This window comes from Quercus robur, chromosome 10, assembly GCF_932294415.1.
Source record: "Quercus robur chromosome 10, dhQueRobu3.1, whole genome shotgun sequence".
In the NCBI taxonomy this organism is placed as follows: domain Eukaryota; kingdom Viridiplantae; phylum Streptophyta; class Magnoliopsida; order Fagales; family Fagaceae; genus Quercus; species Quercus robur.
The window spans coordinates 49,266,324-49,289,300 of record NC_065543.1 but is presented as its reverse complement, the minus strand read 5'-3'; the positions used below and the strand labels follow the sequence as shown (position 1 = coordinate 49,289,300).

The 22,977-nt window shown below is 39.3% G+C and overlaps 1 protein-coding gene across 1 annotated transcript; it reads right to left on the bottom strand.

Moving 5' to 3' along the window:
* Positions 1–5,608: 5,608 nt before the first annotated feature.
* Positions 5,609–6,523, bottom strand: LOC126704291 (uncharacterized). Its single transcript, XM_050403294.1, has 2 exons — positions 6,476–6,523; positions 5,609–6,316 (listed from the first exon to the last, which is right to left on the bottom strand). Exons 1-2 carry the CDS (start codon positions 6,521–6,523, stop codon positions 5,609–5,611), a joined length of 756 nt encoding a protein of 251 aa, XP_050259251.1.
* Positions 6,524–22,977: the final 16,454 nt, after the last annotated feature.

Genomic DNA, 22,977 nt, shown 5'->3' with positions numbered 1-22,977 from the left:
TTTCCTGCTACGGTCTGGGTTATTTCTCTCTTTCTATTCCTCATCGCATGCATCTAATGGTTCCAACTCAGCTTGCCTCTTTTGGGTAGTAAGCCATCCCAACAGGACACCTCCCCGAAAGAGCTTGAGCCGGAACCTTCAAAATAGATTTTTCCCCTCTCCCCACCACCAAACCATGCCCTCTGAATCTCTGACCCCCCGACCTCACCATGCTTTGTATTAGCTGGGTACAGGCTGGTGGTGTCTAGGCCTTGCGCGTGCCTTCATTCCATATGTGTCCAAAATCTGCCTGCTGCCCATTCGTCTGTCATGGTCTGGAGGCTCCCCGTCCATATTTTTTGACCTTCTATGTGGGCTACTTTTTGTTTTCCCGCTCCTCTCAGGAGCTGGGCTTTATTTGATGATGGGCCTTACATTTCTTTGGCCCACTCTTTGGTTTCCCTCATTTCTTACCATATTGTTCTGTTATTCCTGCTGTAATGATTTAATCCTGTTGGGCCTCTTTAGGCCAGCCGTTTACTCTTTCTCCCAGTGGCTTGGTATGACCATTGGTTTTCTCTTATTTATGGGCTCCTGTGTCCCTTTTGTCTTTTCCTTGGGCATCCTTGGCCTGTTTGCTTTCTTTGGGCTTCTTTGACCCTCTTGCTAATCCTGCATTTCCATGGGCTTTTACTAACTTTATTGGGCTTCCTTGACCTAATAACCTTATTCTCATCCTTGGGGTTCATGGGCCTGCCATAAACCCCTTACTTTCTTAGTTTGCATTACTTTGGGCCTACGGCGGCCCTTTCTCACTTTTCTACATCATACACTGCCCATGGGATGCTATTTCTCTCTTTTCGGGCTTCTTTAAGCTCACTTGCCTCTTCAAGGCCCATTTGTTTATTTCTTGGGCCTGTGATCCATTATTCCTGCCCTTAGGCCTGATGGTTTTGCTGTCTGCTTTGCCAATTCTTTACTGTCCTTGTTATTGGGTTTCCTTCTTTCCACCTGGATTCTCACAAATGGCCCTCAACATTTAGCCCCCTGAACATATGAAACGTTCTTGCGGTTCATATGTGAATGAAAAGACGTTTCTATCCTTTCTCTTTTCTTCCTTTTCTTCTTTCTTCGCGGGCCTTTTTAAGCAGTGGACCCCTTCTCATATATATTATATTATATTTTTTTTCTTTCCTGTTGCGAACAGGGTTGTCTCTTCGAATTTCCCAATTTGGTAGTTATTCTCTAAGCATAGCCCCCGTTTCATTAATTTCATCCCATTCTGATGGCTGACCCATCGTCTTCCTTCATGCCGTTATTAATGACCTAGGTATTTAAAGAGGAGTCCTTCTGCACATTAAACACAAACTCCTTCTTTTCCAAGAACACATTTTCTCCGTCTCCTGCTCTTCACTATCGTTTTCTTTTCAAACACCCGTACCCATCTTCTCCGGCTAAGTCCTCTTACCATGTCACCGGTGAAAAGCCAAGGCTCTTCCCGCTATAAAGGGAAAGCAATCGCTTCCGACTTTCCCGCCGTTCCTGATGTAGGCGAGGAGATAGAATACTCTGAGTCGGAGCAGTCCATTGGGGAAGAGACACAGCGCGACCCCAACAGTGAATGCGTCCCTTTGATCGATCCGTGGTACGAAGTCCACCCTCACTTTTCAAAAGTTCCTGGTAACTATGCGCCGTCGCCGCCACTGGGTCACATATGGCTCGCCCTTGGCTGACGAAACCCCGACGTCTCTTGGGCTCCATTAGCATCCTTAATCCCTGATCTAGCCATTCGCCAAGGCATCTCACTTCCCATACCCATTCATTTCGAATTCTGGTCGGGTACTGCCTTGGGTTGGAGAGAATGGGTAGATAATGAGTTATCTGATGTGGGTTTCATGGGGTTGTTGCAACGAGCCGGCGTTTTGAAAGCCATCGTCTCATCTCACTGCCTGTCGAACTTCCGGGACCTTTACAACCTCCGAAATTTGGTCCGACGGTGGTGTACCACCACCCACACCTTCTTTTTCTCGTGCGGTGAACTCACCGTTACCCTTGAAGACGTGGCCAATCAGTTACTTCTGCCTATTCTCGGTGATGCCGATCCTGCCACTCTAGAGTTTTCTCCAGAAGAAGAGGCTATTGAGGCCAAATTGAGGAAGAGGATGGTTGGAAATGTCAAACTGTCATACTAGGTTAGTTCTTCTTCTAAGTTTTTTGTAGTTGCTTGTCGTGCGGCTTTTGTTGCGTTTTGGCTTTGTAAATTTGTTTTTGGGTCCCACCCCCACTATGCCATAAAGCCTTTGTACTTTTGATTAGCCATCAAAATATCTGCTGAGGTGAGCCTGCCGTTGGCCCCCATGTTCTTGGGGCATCTGTATGTCCAATTAGACATCCTACGTAGTGACGAGAGTCAGGCAGGATCCTGCCATATAGCTCTTCTATCCACTGTACCATATTGCAATAGTTGTTATTTCAGCGTTGTGCTCAATACTTAGCAAAGTGTAGACCTGCTCATTTTGCTAGAGATAAGTACCAAACATGCCCGAGGATAATCACTGACTTTTGCAGTAGATTTGAGTCTAATTTTCCGCTTACTTTCCTCTGGTCTGGCTTGAAGTCCATTGGTTATTCTGTTGTTAAGTCTTTTGATGAAGGTGTCGGTTTTTCTTAGAAGGCTTATAGAAATTTGGGTGCAAATTATACATGCATAGATTCTGCCATGGGTTCGTTTGTTGATACTGTTGGGACTACTACCCCCTTGGCTGGTTTTGATGAAACGGGGATCATTTATCTGGTGGCCACTAATGTCGGATGGCTACCTTACTTAGCCGACAAAGGTATTAGGTTCGTTCACTATCCTGCTAACCGAGTAAGAAGGCAGTTTGGGTTAGACTGGATATCTCCAATGACATTTCCTTATGGAATCTCCTACTTCGGTCTGCCCTTTTCTGCGGCATATTGCCTTTGAATTTTGGAGGCAGCGTTTCAGTACAGTTACAGTTCACGGTTCACTAAGGGAGGGCCTCTGTACTCCTCCCATGCATGGTTATTAGCAAGCGGTGATGACTACATTCGAGGATGAGCTAGTGGGTAGCCGTGGCTTCTCTCTTATTCCCCCTGATAGGCTCAGTATGGTCATCTCGGTTAACCCTTGCTTACTTCTTCCTTCCAAATTTGCTTTGGCATATGCCAGAAGACAGAACCGGTCAGCCATCTTTGAATGGGATGCAGAGAAAGAGGGATGGTACTGGCATGCTGGCGATTATCCTCCCGGTTGGGAGAAAAAGGTCAAAGTAACAAACATTTCTGTACCGAGTAAGAAAGCTCCTGCCAAGCTTAAATCTGCCGGCAAATCCAAGACTGCCACCCTACTGCCACCTACAAGTGCTTCCCTAGCCAGCAGAACCCAAGGCAGCAAAAGGAAGACAACCCCTCATCCTGTGTTTGCTGCTAAGCGAAGGGTAAGTTATCTTTTTTTTTTAGAAAATACCTCTTAACTTTCTTGCGGCTAACCTTGTTAATTTCCTCTTCCTCCTTTCTTTTAGTCTAAGCATAAAGAGGACTCATCAGTTACCCACTCTATTCTGCTTGATGAGCCCGAATCTGAGGTACGTCTCTTTTCTTTACTTCTCTTTTTTTTTTTTGCACGTGTTCCCTCTGCTATATGTCTTTTGTTTGCCTCACATTGTTAATAGTTCATTTGGTCTTCACATCAGTATTTATATTCCCCTTCTTCCCTTTTTTTTTTTAGGAGGAGCCCAAATCTCTATCCGTATATCGTCCTACTGCCGAGGAGAACTTTTTTTATGGGATCGATGTGGCATTCGCAACACTCACTCCCTCTACTGCTACACATAAGGCTCCTGCCAAAGCTCCCACCCCTTCCGCCGAGCCGGTACCCACAGAAGAGGGTACTCATACCGAAAGGGTTGGTGAGACTACACCTCTGCCCGTCGAGACACCCGCTCCTCTAGAGAGAGCCATTTCTCCTGTTGCCATTCAGACAAAGACTGCTCCCTCTGTTCTACCGCTTGTTATTTCCACCAGTGACCCCTTTGCAGTTATCTCCCACGTTGCAAAGGGCGGTGCTTCTCTTGTTGTTACTCCTTCCTCCATTCCCGGTTCCGCTACACATGGTCTTGATACGGACCTATCCTCTGAGGGGTCCGATGACATTCTTAAGGATCTTGATGATGCGCTTATCTTAAAGAAGAAGATTTTTGATTCTGGCGAAGAGGAAAGTGCTTCACCCGAGCCTGACTTAATGGGAATGTATCCTTTTTTTTTTTTTTCTTGTTAAGTTCACTCCTCCCCCCTTTTTTTATGTGTACTTGCGTTTCATTTGTATGCCTATTTCCCTGCTTGCAGAGACTTTTAAGGGGCCAGGAGTCGCAGCAGGCGTAGGAATGCCTGCTCCTACCATACCCGTAGTGCCCGTTCCTGTCGCACCTTCAACACCCTTTTCAACCGTACCTACTGCACCTGCTTCTACTGTACTTACAGTACTTGTTTCTGCTGCACCCGCAGCCCCCATTCTTGGTAGCCTCGGTAAGTTTCCTTTCCCCTTTATTTTTTCCTTCATCATTTTTTTGTAAATCTTTTCTTCCCAGACCATGACTTCTCATTTTGCCTTGCGTTTTTCTTTATAGGTCCGCTTCCCACTGCCCCTTCTCAGTTTAAGGTGGGTAGCAGTTCTGCCACCGTCCCAGACCCTGCGAATGATGCTGCAACCTTCTTTGCCCGACCTTTGCCCGACCTTTGCCCGGCAGACTTCTGGGCTTCTGGTCCTCCTTACGTGGATTTTTATGGTTTCCAAGTTCCTGAGGATTACGTTTCCCACTCACTAATGATCTACAGCAGCCATGGCAATTTTATGCAAGAATTCCATCTTGGTCGTTCTGCTAGGGAGCATTTATTGAAGATGTTAGGATGTGTGCTGAACGACATTGAGCACAGCTTTGTTGATACTGTCTCTGTTGAGAGAATCCTGCAATGGAGGGCCGCGATTCAGGAGCTTATCAGCGTGGGTTTTGCTGTGGGGTTTGTTCTAGATCACCTCCGTGAGGTTGCTCGAGCCCTTTTTATGAGGAGAGTTCAGGCAGCCATTGATGTTATAGATGCCCGGATCAAGATTCTGAAGAAAGAGGTGGCGGACTTGGAGGGTCGTCGCGAGCGCCTTCTTTCTATTGTTGGTGGGCCCAGTTGTTTTGGAGACCAGACTCTCATTTCCGGACTCCATTGATGATGATGCAGTTCCCTTTGCTTCTTCTTTGCTTTCCTGCTTTTGTTATGTCGCCCACAACACTTATATGTTTCCTATAGTATTTATTTGGCGTGTGTTTGCCACAGTTTGGGTTTGTAATCATGATGTTATACTTTGCTACTACTTTTACTATCGCAATGACATGGTGCTAATTCTTCGTACTTTTTCATTACATATTCATGAAAGCACGTTACAAATTTTTTTTTCTGTGACATAATCACTTGAAGGAATAAAAAAGAAGTAAAGGAAACATAAAAGTTTTTAGCAAAAGAAAGGGACAACCACATAACTCTTTTCCCTAGGCATAATAATGTTTCAACCATTTCCCATTGACGAGATCCATTAAGTCTTTGCCATTCATTTGAGTTAGGCAATAATACCCACTTTGATGTGCTTCCTTATCACAAGGGGTCCCTCCCACTTTGGTATAAACTTAGATGGTCCTGCTAGACCTCGCCTGACATAGTCTGCCACCTTTAACACAAGTTGTCCTTCTGCGAACACTCTTTCCTTAGTCATCCTGCCATAGGCTTCAGTTATCTTTTGTCTGTATCTTCGGCTGCGTTCCTGGGCCTTTTCTCTCTTTTCATCAAGTCCTTCTAGGTCTTCGCACCTTTTCGCCGCAAAGACTTCTCCCTCCTTTTCCTTTTCTCGCATCTGCATAACTCTTAGGGACGGTGTCATTATTTCTGCCGGGCTTACTACCGCAGTTCCGTAAACTAAGGAAAAGGGTGAAAAGTCTGTGGCTGACTTTGGTGATTTTCTATAAGCCCAGAGAGCATCTGGCAGGTGCGTCGCCCATCCTCCCATATACTCTTGGCTCATTTTACTGATGATCTTGATGAGAGTTTTGTTCATTGCCTCTGCTTGCCCATTCCCTTGAAGGTAATAAGGCAATGATTGGTGGTGCTTGACTTGATAGAACTCTAGCATCTTCCTTACATCACTGTTGACAAATGGTGTGCCATTGTCACTGATGATCTTGTGAGGCACCCCAAACCTTACAATTATATTTTCTTTGATGAAATTTTTCATTGCTCCTCCTATGGCCTTACGGAGTGGCACTGCTTCTGCCTACTTAGTAAAATACTCTATAGCCACTAGTATCCATATGTATCCATGTGATGGTGGGTTAACTGACCCTACTAAATCTAGCCCCCAAGTGTGGAAGGGCCATGGGGTGACCATGCTATGTAAATTCTGCGGATGGGTATGAATTAAGTTGGCTTGTACCTGACAACTGCGACACTTTTTCACAAATTCTGCCGCATCTCTTTTCATAGTTGTCTAGTAGTAGCCCATCTGCAGCAGGCATCTGTAAAGCTTTTTCTTCCCCTGGTGCTCACCACATTCCCCTGAATGTACTTCTTTTATCATTTCTTTTGCTTCTTCAGGGCCTAAACACTTCAAAGGGTCCTCATCATATCCTTTTTTGAAAAGGACCATGTTATGCAAGAAGTAACGCGTTGCCAACCTCTTAAGCATGTATCTTTCACTGTGCTTTTGTGGCAGGATGCCTTCTGTTAGGTACTGCATGAAAGGGCTCCTCCAGTCCACGCTGACGAATACAGCGTAACTTTCCTTCCTGTCTACCGTAAGCTGGCAGGTCCCACACTGGGTTTGGACTTGATCTGCATCTTTACCCATACTTGGCCAATAGAATCCTGCCCTTTGAAGTCTTCGGTAAAGGCTAACTTCCCCACAGGACCCGCAAGTCTTGTCGTGTACTTCTTTCAATTTTCTCTGGGCATCCTCCTACCCCACGCATTTGGACAAGACCCCACCTGGCATCTTGCGATACAGCCCCTCTCCCACCAAGGTGTAATCTTTTAGTATTTTTAATTCTGCGGCATCTTCTCCCTTTATCAAGACTTCCCTTATGGGGATTCGCCAATCCCCTTCGCCCTGTTCCTCCCGGAACTTTTCCTTCAACACCTCAATGATGGATTCTTCCCTTTTACTGACTTCTATCCTGGTGCTATCCCCTTTGAAGATTATTTTCGACCCCAGTGCGGCTAACGCATCCGCAAATCGGTTTTCGTTTCTTGGAGCATGCTCCATTTCGAAGGTTGAGAATTTTTCTTCCATTCTCTGGGCCATTGCTCTGTATGGGGCTAGGCTGGGCTCTTTTAAGGAAAAGCTTCCTTTGGCCTAGCAGATGACCAGGTTCGAATCTCCCAATACCCTCAAATGTTTGACTCCCATTTCGAGAGCTGTGGCTAGCCCGGTTAAGTAGGCTTCGTACTCCGCCGTGTTGTTTGAACAGGGGAATTCCAGCTTGAATGACAACGCCACTGCCTTGTCTTCTTTATGATACAAAACTACTCTCACCCCTCCAGACTGGGTAGTAGAAGACCCATCAAATTTCATTACCCACTGTTCTCCAACTTCTTCTGCCACAACTACTTCCCCTGGAACTTCATCATCCAGCAGGAATTCTTCCTCTCTTGGAAATTGTGCCAATAGATCTGCTATAGCATGACTTTTCACCGCCCTAGGTGTCCTCATTCTCAAATTGTACTATGACAATTGTAGCAACCACTAGGATATCCTGCCATAGAGGATCGGTTGTTGTAACAAAGTTTTGATGGCATGGGACTTAGTCATCAGCCATACTTCATAGGCCAAGAAATAATGACACAACCTCTGCAAAGCATATACAATGGCCAGGCACGTTCTCTCTGCCCTTGGATAACGAGTCTTTGCATCTTTTAAAGCGCGGCTGATATAGTACACTGGCTGCTCGACACCACCTCCATCCTCCTGGGCGTTTAACACACCAATGGCATACGAGTTGGTGGAGAAGTAAAGTAGCAATGGTTTTTTATGGATAGGGGCCTGCACCGTGGGAAGGTTCATCATTATCTGTTGTAGTCTTTTGAAGGCCGTTTGCTGCATTTCCCCCCACTCAAAACTTTGCCCCTTCTTGAGCAACTTGGTGAAGGCAGAAGTGATTAATGCCAATCCAGGGACGAATCTCCGAACATATGAGACTTTTCCTAAGAAACTCTTCAACTCTTTTACCGTGGCCGGAGGTCTCATAGTTGCTATGGTCGTGGCTTTGGCCGGGTCCACGTCTATCCCCCTACTGTGAACCAGGAAACCCAGGAATTTTCCAGAGGATACCCCAAATGCGCACTTGAGGGGATTCATTCTTAACTTAAAAGCTCTGCATCTTTCGAATACCCTTTTTAACACGCAAAAGTGTTCTTCTCTCCTCCTTGATTTAACCACTATGTCATCCACATAGTCCTCTAGCTACTGGTGTATCATATCGTGAAATATGGTCGTCAATGCTCGTTGATAAGTTGCGCCGACATTTTTTAACCCGAAGGGCATCACAGTGTAGTAGAAATTGCTCATGGGTGTTCGGAAAGCAGTTTTCTCTGCATCCTTTGGTGCCATTCTGATCTGATTGTATTCGCTGAAACCATCCATGAATGAAAACATGGCGCTTCTTGCAGCGGAATCCATTAGTAAATCCATGTTTGGTAATGGGAACTCGTCCTTTGGACAGTCTTTGTTGAGATTTCTGAAATCTACACAGCATCTTATCTGGCCGTTCTTCTTCTTTACTAGTACTATGTTGGATAGCCATCGAGGATGTTGAATAAGCTTGATGAATCCTGCAACTAGCAATTTCTGCACCATCTTTGACTATCTGCCCTTCTATTTCTATGTGAAATATCCCGGTAGGTTAGGCCACCGGCTTGGCCCCTGGGTCTACATTTAATGTATGCACAACTAGCCCGGGATCCAGTCCTGGCATTTCACTATAGTCCCAAGCGAAAATATCTTTGAATTCTTTCAACAGTAGTATCAGTTCTGACTTTTCTTTTTCTGTTAGGCTTGCACTAATTGAGATAGGCCTTGGTCTTGTGAATCAGACCCTAGGTCAACTTCTTCCAATTCTTCCTCTGCTACAACTTGTGTGTCCTTTTCTGCCGCAACTTCCCCATCCTTCTCTTCTTCCTTTCCCAAACTTTCTTGAGCGATGCAACACGCCAAACTCCCATGTTACCCGTCTTAGGTGGGGCCCGCTTGCATCTCACTCGTGGGCCCCACGCGCCTTCATAACTTTTACACGATCCTGTCATCAAGGCCTCGGACCCTGATGCACTGGGGTGTGTTGTCTGGCTCTGCGGCATGCGCTTCTTTTCTTTTCTTCTTTCACGCCAGTAGCTCCCTTAGATCGGGTTCTGGGTCACCTTGGACATCTTCCCATCTAGGCACGAAGGTACCTCACGGCCTTGAGACCGAGCTTTCCCCGGATGGAGCCCATTGGTCGTAAAAACATGGTTTCCACTAAGTGAGCTTCTGTTTGCTCAAATGGCGAGGGGTTTGCAGCTATACGTATCATCTTGCCTTCAATCTTCCTTTCACACATTGATGGTAGGTGGATGGGACCAGTCGGTGTTTGTATAGCCAAGGCCTTCCCAAAAGCATATGATAGGATACTTCTGTTCTGACCACATGGAAACGAGCTAAAGAAGCTATAGGACCTACTTTCAACCACAACTAAATGTGGCCTGTGGTGTACTCGCCTCTTCTGCCGAACCCCGTTACTTCCATCGGGCATCCTTGGATCTTTCTTTCTAAAATTCCTGCTGCTTGAAAGGTGCTCAACGGAAAGAGGTTTACGGAAGCACCTGTATCTACCAAGGCCCTCTTGATGGGGATTTGATTTATGGATGCTGCCAAATAGAGAGGCCTCCTGTGATCCGGGTGTCCCACCTCCATGTCCTCACTGCTAAACGTGATCTCTGTCGATTCCTGTAGGAGGGCTCTGTCTTCTGGCATTTCTGCTGATAAGCACTCTACCCCTACCCCGGAGGCGATACTCACCAAAGCCTTTGTGGCTATCTTTCTTTCCTTTGCTGTGAGTCCCAACTGGTCAAACAAATTTTTGAACTTGGCACTCTGCTGTAGAGTGGTAATCGCCGCGGCAAGCAGGGCCAAGTTCTCTTCCTCGTCCTCTCCTGGGTCTACGAATATTACCACTGCTACTATACCCTTTCCCTTGTGGTTTGGGAGTGGGTTTCTTTGGACTTCCTGCTAGGTTAACTCCAATGTGCCTTCTTTAATCCTGGGTGCACCAACCTGCAAAGCGCCTAGCATTATGCGGTGGGATGTTGTACATCGTTATGCAAGTGGCAGAAGCGAGGATCTCTTCTTTCTTCCTCCGTGGGTTCTCTGGAAACCTAGTTGGGTTTAAAGATCCCGTTTGCTATCCATTTGTCTAGCAACACATCCAGCTCCTTAGGAGTACACGGTATGGGTGGGGGCGTATCGTACTCCCTCCATTCTGTTTTCCTTCTCCGCTCTCCAGTGGACACCACTATAGCCTGCGGGGTGTTTCTTTTGTCTGAATTGGGTTTTACGAACTAGGCCGTCTTCCTAGCTTTCTGCAACAGTTGTGCAAACTGTGAAATTTTTAGATTTTCTAGGACAACTCTGAATTCCCGAATCATGTTAGTTATGCACATTTCTACTAAGGTCCTTTCTTCACGATGGTCATAGCAGTCAAGTGCTATGTCCCTGAACCGCTTGATGTATTCCATCAAATCTTCGCCATTCCTTTGCTTGGTCGCTTGCAGGGTTGCGAGCGTTACTATTTCCTCTCTGTGGAAGTACTTAGTGCAAAATACATCCACCATGTCATCCCAAGTTGGGATCGATCTTGGTTTTAAGCCGATGTACCAGGTGTATGCCCAGTCACACAGCGACTTTGAAAATTCTCGCAGACATAGGTCTTCGTCTGCTACGTAAGGGCCAAGGGTATCAATAAATTTGCTCATGTACTCAACTGCACTTCCCTTCTTGCCATCGTATGTGCAAAGGCCCTTGGCTCATACCTCTCAGGGTATGGTTTGTTGAGTACTTTTAGAGGGTAAGAAGGCTTTCGTGCATAAAACCTCTCCTTTGGTGTTCTGGCTCTCTCTTGTTCTAGGAGAGCTGCTACTTCAGCCACAATAATGAAGCGCTGTTCTGCGTTCCGTGGGACACCTCCTGCTAGTGTCTCTTCTCTGTCTGCTGCATGCTCTAGGTCATGCTGGCTGCCTTTCTCCTTTGTTTTGTCTACTTTTAGTTGACAGATTTCTTCCATTATTTGTTGCTGTGAGTGCTGCAGTGATTGCAATACTTTAATAAAAGTGCTAACATTGTCCGTGGGGACTCTTGGCTGCAGCTGAGGATCAGCCCCCGTTCTGTTGGCACCTTCCGTTTGGTTCGGTTGCTGTTAATGGGGCGTTGTTGGCCTGGATTCTACTTGCGAGGGTACGACATTCATATTCCGTGTCGTTCTGGACTTTGGTGGCATTGCTTGCGAGGGGCTATGTTTTTTTTTTTTCTTTTACCCCTATCTGCTTCCCAACTCCCCAACAGAGTCACCAATTGTAAGATGGTGGGCTGTACTAGTGGTGTTGGGCTGCCTTTTGCTGCACTAAACCTAAGTTTTCTGGATAAGGAAGTTGGGACCGGTCCAGCTTCAACTTAAGTTGGTCCGGCTTGTGCGCAAACTAGGCCAGGTCTGTTAGGAACGTGTTCACGGCAGGCAAAACTGTTTTAGGAAAGTCGTGGTAGACAGACATAATAATAATAAAATAAACAAAAAACATTTGGCCACTTAGTGGGAAATGACCAAACAGCCCCTGAACTCAATTACAGTAGCAATATTAATCGTTTTTTTTTTTTTTTTTTTTTTTTTTTTTTTTTTTTTTTTTTTTTTTTTTTTTTTTTTTTTTTTTTGCGGAAGGGAAAGAACAGAACCAAAGATATTAAATATTAATATGCATGGGATAGTCAGAATATTAGGGAAATCAACCAAAATCCAATCTGCAGGAGCAGAGCCAAAGAGGAAAGAACGTTCCTTCTCAACGCAGTCAATCTCTCAGGAAAGAGTCCTACCGTGGAAATTAACTGCCCTGAAGGAAACGGACCTGAGTGGTTTTTCTGCACAGATGATCCTTGAGGTTTTCACTGAGAGCTAGATTTCATGAGGGAGAAAAGGGACCAATCTACCGGTGCATGCCTACCGTTCTAATTCTCACTTTTGTCTTTCTTTCTTGTGGTATTCTTTCTTTCTTTTCCCACTCGTTTCTTTGCTATTTCTTTTTAAGTTTCTATTTCTCAGTCGAAGTTCCCGTCGTTCTCCCCCCTTTCTGTTCACGGCAAGACCCTTCTTTTATAGTGCCTGTCGTGACCACATTTTACTACTTTAGCCCTTAACTCCCTTTGTCTAGTTTGGGTGTACTTGCCAACCATTACTATTCCGTCTGTGTGTCACCCTCCCATCACCAAATAAGGAAAAGTATTTTGTTTGCTTGTCTGCCGTGGCACCCTTTCCTACTACGGTCTGGGTTATTTCTCTCTCCCTATCCCTCATGGCATGCACCTAATGGTTCCAACTCAGCTTGCCTCTTTTGGGTAGTAAGCCATCCCAGCAGGACACCTCCCCGAAATAACTTGAGCCGGAACCTTCAAAATAGATTTTTTCCCTCTCCCAACCATCAAACCATGCCCTCTGAATCTTTGACCCCCCGACCTCACCATGCTCTATATTGGCTAGGTACAGGCTAGTGGTGCCTAGGCCTTGCGCATGCCTTGGCCTTGCGCATGCCTTCATTCCATATGTGTTCAAAATCTGCCTGCTGCCCATTCATTTATTGTGGTCTAGAGGCTTGTCGTCCGTGTTTTTTGACCTTTTATGTGGGTTGCTTTTTGTTTTCCCGCTCCTCTCAGGAGCTGGGCTTTATTTGATGATGGGCCTTACATTTCTTTGGCCCACTCCTTGGTTTCCCTCATTTCTTGCCATATTGTTCTGTTATTCTTGCTGTAATGATTTAATTCTACTGGGCCTCTTTAGGCCAGCCGTTTACTCTTTCTCCCAGTGGCTTGGTATGGCCATTGGTTTTCTCTTATTTATGGGCTCCTGTGTCCCTTTTGTTTTTCCTTGGGCATCCTTGGCCCGTTTACTTTCTTTGGGCTTCCTCGGCCCTTTTGCTAATTCTGCATTCCCATGGGCTTTTACTAACTTCATTGGGCTTCCTTGGCCCAATAACCTTATTCTCATCCTTGGTGTTCATGGGCCTGCCATAAACCCCTTACTTTCTTAGTTTGCATTACTTTGGGCTTACAGTGGCCCTTTTCTCACTTTTCTACATCATACACTGCTCATGAGATGCTATTTCTCTCTTTCTGGGCTTCTTTAAGCCCACTTGCCTCTTCAAGGCCCATTTGTTTATTTCTTGGGCCTATGATTCATTATTCCTGCCTCTTGGGCCTAATGATTTTGCTGTCTGCTTTGCCAATTCTTTGTTGCCCTTGTTATTGGGCTTTCTTTCTTTCCACCTGGATTCTCACAATTGGCCCTTAACAAATACTTATAGCTAAATGTTATGCAATTTCTTTAAGTATTCTCACTCTTGTGCCCTTGTAGGATTTTGTTCCTAGATACATACACTTTTTGTATTATCCATTGGTTGAGTGTTGGACATGCAAGTGATTTGCATTGAGCTTATTGGCTTGTATGTCCGGATGTTCATTCCAAGAGTGAATGAGCATGGTGGTCACTATTTTATAGTGATTGCCAGTTTGGTCAAGCCATGGTTTATTTCTCATTCCATTTTGCTTGATCACATTATGCTTGTCTTATATGCAATTTCAAGTTTTTCTGCATACAATGATGATATTATGTTGTTATGTTTTAGGAGATTCTTGTTCATATGATTCAAGAGCTTATCAGATTCTAGAGTTAGGTGTGGGTGAGTTTTGTTCAACTGTTCCCAACTCACATGTAAAGTCTAGAGTTTATTTTAGGGTTTTGTCACGGAATAGCCAAAGGGGGAGATTGTAAGGTTGAATTTTATCAACCATCTTGTTGGCTTTATTTCGTGCCAAATTTGCTTGTATTTTAGTAATTAGTAACCCTGTATTTATGTGGAAATCATGTAAGGGTAGTGAGTGAGAGAGTATGAAGAAATGCTCAAGATTGTGCAAGGATGCAGAGACTCGTGGTTGGACTCGCGGGTGACTCGTGGGTGACTCACAGGTGACTCGCGACTGGCAAGCTGCCAAAGTTGGCACACGTGTGAAGCATGCAGGGGAGCTGAAGAGTCATGCTAGCTGTTGCACTACAGGAAAAAAGTCCCAAGCTGGCCAGGCCGTTAGCTCGTGGCTTGAACTTGCGACGCAGCCCAGTCACAAGGCCAAGTTGCCAGACCACCTGTTTGGGAAAAACTGACTTTTCACATTCATTCTCACCCTACTATATATAGACCCTTATACCCACAATATTTAGAGAGCTTCCAGAGAGAATTTTGAGGGAGAAACCCTAGAGAAAAACAAGATTGATTCATCCACAATTTTCACATAGAGACTTTTCAAATTCCTCTACTCTCTTCCTCTCTATTGTCAAATCCTTGAGAGGTACATTACCAAAACCTTTTCTCACCATACCCATATCTGTGAGAAGGCCATTTGATGTTTGGGAAGAAGTTAAGAAGGGAGTAATTTCATATTGGTTGATGCTATGGTCAAGTAGCGGAATCCGGTAAGTTAAAGAAGAAATAGGTTCGGCGTAACCTCGTTGGAGTAGGAGCTTGGAGGGCTTAGGTACATTGGGTAGATTAGGCTTGGAGGGTCTTCTGTTATTCATGTATCCCAACTACATTCTTTAGTGGATTGTTTACTGCTTGGAGGGCGGCGGAGAGGTTTTACGCTGAGGGCTTCGGTTTTCTTTTCGATAACACATCGTGTGTTGTCCTTGTGTTTGCATTTCTCTTCCCTTAATCTTTTCCATTTAATTTCTATTGTGGATGTGATTTTATTTGGTTTAGATTGTTTATCAATTCTGTTTTAAGCTTATGTTCATATTCCGCACATTAATTGTTTGACATTAAGCTTGAATTAGTAATTTCTAAATTGGGGGTCTAAACATTCATAGTGTTTTATACACTATTTGAACTTTCAGTTTTCTATGCTCAAATCTTGGTCTCATGGCTATTTGTGGATGTACATATAGGAAAAATCAATAATAGTACCTTACTTTGTCAGTATTTCACACACACACACACACACACATTTTACAAATTAAAAGCTACCCAAATTTATTTTTTTTAAAAAAATTGAAAGAAAAATTTACTACAACACACACAAAGAAACTCTGAATTCAATAATTAAAAAAAATATAAACTTCAAAAAAATAAAAAAAAAAAAAAAAAAAAAAAAAAAAATCTAGAATTACAGTTAAAGTAAAGACACTCACATAAATACAAATTTTTCAAAAAGCGAATAAGATTTTTGCTAAAATTAATCCGTTAGTTCTCATAGAAGATATACCATTGATTCTTAAGACCATATATAATAAGCATATAAATTAGATGAAATTTAACAAAAATAACTTAAACAAAAGGCAACCTGCACACAAAACATATTCAATTTGATGAAAAAAAATTAAGAATAGAATTTTATGAAAAAACAAAAAGAAGAATGCAAATACATACATGCAAGTTTCATAGGTAAGGTATGAGAGGGAAATAATATCAACAAACCGTACAGTAGGAAAAGGGAAAAGTACACCAAAACTGTATATATACCCCCACTTTTATATTAGATAATTTTAAGTTGTGAAGAAGTTGATAACTTGATATGAACCAAAAGAAAAAGGAGTTTACCTAATCAAGAAGTTTAAGTTAATTACATATTAGCTTTTTTTTTTTTTTTCCCAAAAGATTAGTTAACTTTATTAGCTAGATTTTTATTAGATTTAAAAAAAAAGAAAAAATTTGCTTAGGTTAAATTTAATACATATTACATTTTTTTTTTTTTACTTTATCCACAAAAAAAAAAAATAGAAGAAAAAATAAAACTTTTAAATTTGTTACTATTAGAAAATAGACGGTGTAGGATAAATGTCCATCCCAAAAAAAATAAAAAATAAAAAATAACGTAAGCTAAGAGGAAATTGTTACTTTATAAAATTAAAAAAGAAGAAGAAGAAGAAGAAGAAGAAGAAGTTGATACAAACACTTATTGTTACCTTATCCAAACTCTAAAGAAGTTGATAAGATCAAAAACTTTTTGTTTTTATCTAAAAACTTTTTGTTTTTATCTAAAAACTTATTATAGTTTGGTATAGTCACTTGGCTCAACAATTATATAAATATATATATATATATTCAAAAATCTAAAAATCAAGTTGTTAACGTTAATTACAATTTTTTTTTCTATTATACCGTAAATATCGTGTTGTTATTAGCTTTTTCTTTTAATCCAAAAGTTTGGTATTTATCCAATAAAATAAATTAAAACAAAATATATTTGAAAAAAAAAGTAGATAATGAATTTATATCCTCTTTTATGAAAATAAGAAAGTTGCTGCTTTTTTTTTTTTTTTTTTTTTTTTATCAATTTAGAAATTATAGTAGAAGAAAAATTATATATATTTTAAAAATCTAAAAATCTAATTTTTTTTTTTTTTTTGCAATTTGGTGAAGCCATTTGGCGCAACTACGGTGTCTAAACCTAACTTTTATTATATAGTATATAATATGATATTAGCGGCAACTTCAAAATGATACATTAGTATTATTTGATATTAAAACATTTCGCTTTTCTAACCAAATCGAAATAGCTGCTTATGCAATGTTGACTCCCTTAATATTAACCACTCACTTATATTATTATGAGTAATACTATACCTATAAACTATATTACAATAATTTTACAAAATATTGACGTGGAAAATTTTTACTAATTCTAATTTAAGTCCACCACTAATATCACATTTTTATTCACCAATAATTATTTAGAAGATGCTAAAGTCACATCAGTAGTTTCTAAAATTGTTGTAAAATAGTTAATACTATTACTCTATTATTATAAGAGAAATGCTGCGTACACAACATTTTTACTTTATTGTTGGGGCAAAAAAGTAATCTTAGTGTTAGGTTCAAATTTGAACCTATAACAACTAACCACCTGTGATTTGTTGTGAAAATGTTGTAAAAATGTTATGAACATATCATTTCTTTTATTATAATATCTAATGTCAGAAATTTTTTTTTTTTTTTAAGAAGATAATATCAGACTTTAATACATAATAACTAACCATAAATATATGGTTAGTTATTATGTATTAAAGTCTGATATTATCTTCTCGGGGAAAAAAACCATATTATATTTCAAAAAAAAAAAAATTAAACCATATTATTTACACGTCAACATTACTAACATTTTTATAAAAATGACAGTAGCAAACTAACATTAATCAACCAAATTTAGTGAGCTCCCTTTGATTAAATTTAAAGGTTCAATCTTTAATTAGCCTTCAATTTCTAGGAAAACTCTTTCATTGTCTAGCAAGATTTGAAAGTAGGGTACAGGTTTTTTTTTTTTTTTTGGTTATTGGTTAAAGTACTTTAAAATTCAACTAAGAGGACACTAATAAAGATTTGGGACGGTGCGGAAGTTTTTTAGTAAAACAATTCCGTTTTGTTTTTGGGAGCCATTTAATTAGTATGTATTGTAGACTAAATAAACTTCATTTTTGTAGAATATTTATAAAATATAGTTATTGTATTAGACAGTTCTATCTCTTGAAATTTTTATTTTCCAAAAGTGGAGATAGCTTGCATAGTGATGGGTTATTTCATTATGATCTAGTAATTATTTGCACATCCATTTCTAGAAAGAGATTGATAGTATGAGATGGATCCACATTGAGGCTAAGGGAGCTGATTTTGGCCTTAATGGCCCCCAATAAGTCTAGTGTCACCATATAATGCATAACAAGTTTTACACTATGTTTAATTCTCTCACAATACTTATTTCACATATATTTTTATGTGTTAAAATGTTAGCATTTTAAAATGTACATATTTTCGCATCAATTGTAAATATGTGTTAAAAATAGTGGAGGTAAACTAGCGTAAAAATATATTTTTCATTTTACAGTTATGTAAGGTGGCAAGTGTCTAATAGTAAATAATAAATTAGTGTTAGTCATGGACTCTTATGAAAATATAATAATAGTGTCAGATTAGGTTGGTTATTTTATATGGGAATTCTCACACACATGATATGGCTTATTACTATTATGGCTTTATCATAGCCCAAGCCCATTCCAAGACCAAGCCCAAAGCTGGGACTGATTGAACCACGCTTTCAAGTCGTACAGGGACATCTAATGAAATGGAAAGAAATAAACTAGTCCACTCAATTTGTGCTCCAAGACGTGGCCACTAGGAGAGAGCAGAGTAATCTTGGGAGTCCAGCAAATCAAAATCATGTGGGAGTGCAAAAGCAGAGAAGAACTAAAGAAATCAAAGCCAAATTTAGAAAGATTCCTAGACGGAAAGATTTGAGGCAGTCTCGATATTTTTGCCATAATTTTTTTGCACATATGTTCAATTGAGCTATTTCTTGGCGGTTTTGGAACAAAGACTCAGATATCTACAACTTTGTAGTTCACCACAAATTCGGAATAAAACCTTTTGGAGGTCAAAAGTGATCTAAAAATTCCAAAAATAAAGGGATTTACCCTTTATTTTTGGAGGAGATTGAGAAATAGAGGCAAAAGAAACCCTAGATTTTTTTTCATCTTTATTCTTTTAGATTTTTAGCAATTTTTTATGGATTTATTTTGGATAATTATGAGTGCTTAACTAGCTAGCTAGGATTAGAGTGAAGCCTAATATTTTTATCATGTATTCTTGAGATTATCTATGTGTTTCTATGGATTGATAACTGAACTTTGAGATTGACTTTAATATTTAAAAACATTGCATGTTGACAAGTTCTTAAGATTTAATATGATTTTTTTGATATATAGAATGCTTAAAACTCCATGATTCGTTATGATTTGAGAATATATTAAATGTTTGGTCTCTTTTGTAGCATGCCAATATAATTACTTGCTTAATCACTCACATTCAATCTACTAGATCTACACTTTGTTTGAGAGTTTTATTGTTTTATCTTTGGATTAAGCAAGTTAGCTCTCCACCTTTATTGAGTTAAGAACAATCCAAGTTCATATAATAAAATATTAAGTGGATCATTGAATTCTTAGTGTTTTTTTCCATTACTTTTTCACAAACTTATTTTGCTATTTTCAGTTGTCATTTCAATATGATCATATTCCATCTTTGGGTGGAAAACAAATTAACAACTTTTTTTTTTTTTAATAATAGAATTTTTTACATTAGTATCAATCATTCCTTATGGATCGACCTCGGACTTATTGATTTACTTGTGATAGTCTACATTTGGGTTCGCATTATTATTAAACCAACAATGCATAATTGTGAAATTTGTTATGAAAGCAATTGTATGTATGTAGCAAATCTTTAATGGCCCTCCCCCTCCTCTCTCCCCAAATTTTATTTTTATAATAAATGTACATATAAATATTTGAATTTTGTCTCCCTGAGAAGTCAGTTAGTCTAAATAGACTTAAAAAATAAAGAATAAATAAATAAATAAAAAAGAAATAAAAAATAAAAAATAAAAAATAAAAATTTACAAGCCTATAGCTTTTGGGGATCCTCTAAATATATATTTTTAATATAAAACATTTTAAAAAATATATTGCAATTACAGTACATAATGTTGTAAACTCTAGCATATGCAATACTCTCCGAGGATCAGGCAACTCCCATATTCAACCTCTGTGTTCATCACAGGAAACCAAACATGTTTTCCCCTCTTTGGTTCTTTCTGGCAGAGTAGACACAGGTCCTTTTTTTTTTCTTTTTCTTTTTTTTTTCAAAATTTTAGTTTACTTAATAATAGTTAAAGTTTAAGTTAAATTATTGACTTTGAATAAGGTGGCGAGTAACGCAAAAAATACAAACTTTTTTATGAAAAATATTACAAATTACTGATGTGGTGACTGGTGAATGGTTATTAGTAAATGAAAAAAATGATGTTAATGGTGGGTTTAGATGAAAACCAGTAAAAAGTTGAATATATTAACAATTTGTAAAAATGTTGTAAAAATAAATTATGGCTGTAGCATTACCCAAAGGTGGCATATTCTAAACCTTAGATTTATTTCAAATAAATCCTAACTTTCAAATGGACACTATTCGAGATCCCCTAAAACTCAAGGTTGTCAGTCCGGACCGGACCGGACCGGACAGTCCGACCCAATTACCCGTGACCCAAGCCCTAACCCGGTTCTTTAACAAGTGAAAACAGGTCTTGAAATAAATTAGGAAAAACTAGGGCTATAAACAAGCCAAGTTTTGTCAAGTAGTGTGTGTTTGAGCTTGGTTTGTCAATAAAAATCAAATGCTCAAACTTAGCTCGAGCTTGAGACAAGCCTAAAAACAATGTTTGAACTTGAGCTCATGAAAATGACAAAAAGCTTGGGCTTGGCTTGGCTTGATTAATTAGTCAAGCCAAGCTCAAGCTTAATATCAATTTCAAACTCGAGCTCAAGTTAAGCTTTTAGCTTGGGATCCAAAAAAAATTGCATCATCAAATGCTTCTATCACTAAAAGTCAAGTAAAGAAAAATAATAATAACAATATACTCATTTTATCATACTTTTAATCAAGTAAACAAATAATAATAATAATAATAATAATAATAATAATAATAATAATAATAATAATATACCTAATTAAATCCATCCATTCACCATTCATTGTCTATTGCTTGAGTAATTGTTCAAAATACAATTTTCACATCCACATTTGTCATCCGTGCAACTATAATATTCACAAATCTAAATAAATTAAAATTCCAAAACATATATGAATAAACAAGCTATAAATTAACATTCCAAAACATATGTGCAATATCATAATAATGAGTTTATTTAGTAAACATATATCAAGCTATAAATGAGCCTAAACTCGGCATGTTTTGTATTGAGCCCTATTATTCACGAGTTGGTTCACGAACATTTTTTTTTTTTTTTTTGCTTGAGCTTGGCTTGTTTATCAAACAAGGCTAAAACTAAGGCTTTAGCTTGACTTATTTATAAATAAATGAACATGAACAAGTTTTTTATCTAGGAAAAACGCATGCTTCAAGAATAGAACCAGCGTCCTCTTAGGAGTTTTGGACCTTTGTCCAACACACCAACCACTGAACTAGTTAGCTGCCTCATGTCCTTCATGAAGGAAATTTAAATTTTATTTATTTTAATTTTACAAGATTGATAGTTTTGGATTTAATTTTATCACTATTTACTTAATAGTATTTTCTTTTTCTTTTCTTTTTCTGTTCAAGAATTATTCTTTCACATCAATAAATATGAATATGAAAATTGTAAATTTATGTTAAAAATGATTTTATTTTAAATTAAAATGCATTTTTTTATTTGAAAGATTAATAAACACAATTTTTTAAAGCTTTTTTATATATATTATTTTCTATTCACTTTATAAAAATAACGAAAATTCATTTGAAAGTTGTTTTAATTGCTTAATATTTTTTTAAGGGTAAATTTCCATATTTTTACACATTTAATACATTTATTTGTATTTGAATTAATATTAAATTAAGTTTGATGTCATCACGGTTCGACCTCGGTTGAACCTCAATCCGACCTTAAAAACCTTGAACCTCTCACTTCTCCGGTTCTTTGAATGGTCCGGGTCTAAAAACCAAGAAAACAACTATCCTTATTTGAAATGATTTCTTGCCAATTATTTTTTAAATAAAATTGAAATCCTACTATAGTATAATTTAAGTATATGTGTATGATTGTGTGAAACTTTCTTTTGAGAACTTGAATCCCGATCTTTGATTTTCTACCCCACAAAAACTTGTACTTGTGGAGTAACCATCATACCAAAAATACGCGACGGTCTCGTCAATTATTTTAAATAAAACAAAACAGTGCCTATATATGTATGTAGTCAGAATTTCTGCCACGATGTTGTGTGTTCTTTGCAAATGGAATTTACAATACTATGTTTTTAGATTTCAATGATACAATAACAAAAATGTAAGGAAAGTAACAATTTACCAACAAATTTGACTTTTATCGATCATAGTATTAAATTAAATATTTCATAGTCTAGAAAAGTTAAAGTGGCCCTACTATTTTTAAAAGCGTGTCATTTTATAATGTGTATCAAAATTAAAAGTCAAATTACCAAGAAGACCTTGGTCAGACCCAAAGGGAGATGAGGAACTATCCACAAGGATCCAACAAAAGATGACTGATTTTAGAATTATTAGTCTATGTAATGTCATTTATAAAATTATTTATAAGGTTCTAGCTAATAGATTGAAACATGTCCTTTCTCAAATTATTTCTCCCACCCAAAGTGCATTTGTGTCTGGGCGTCCTATCACAGATAATGTTCTGGTGGCCTATGAGACTCTACATGCAATGCAGAATAGGAGGAAAGGAAAAAAGGAGTCCTTAGCACTGAAGCTGGATATCAGTAAGGCTTATGACAAGGTTGAGTGGCCTTTTTTACAGGGTATTATGCAAAGGTTGGGTTTTCCAGAAGGGTGGATAAGTAGAGTGGTGGGATGTGTGACCACACCAACTTTTTTTGTCCTCATTAATGGCAAGCCATATGGGCATATTCAACCATCTAGAGGAATCTGTCAAGGAGACCCTCTTTCCCCATATCTGTTTCTCTTATGCGTAGAGGGTTTTACTTCTCTGCTAGCCAAGGCAGAATTGGAGGGAAGAATTCATAGTGTGGCCATTTGTAAAAGAGCACCTCAAATTTCTAACCTATTGTTTGCAAATGATTCTTTAT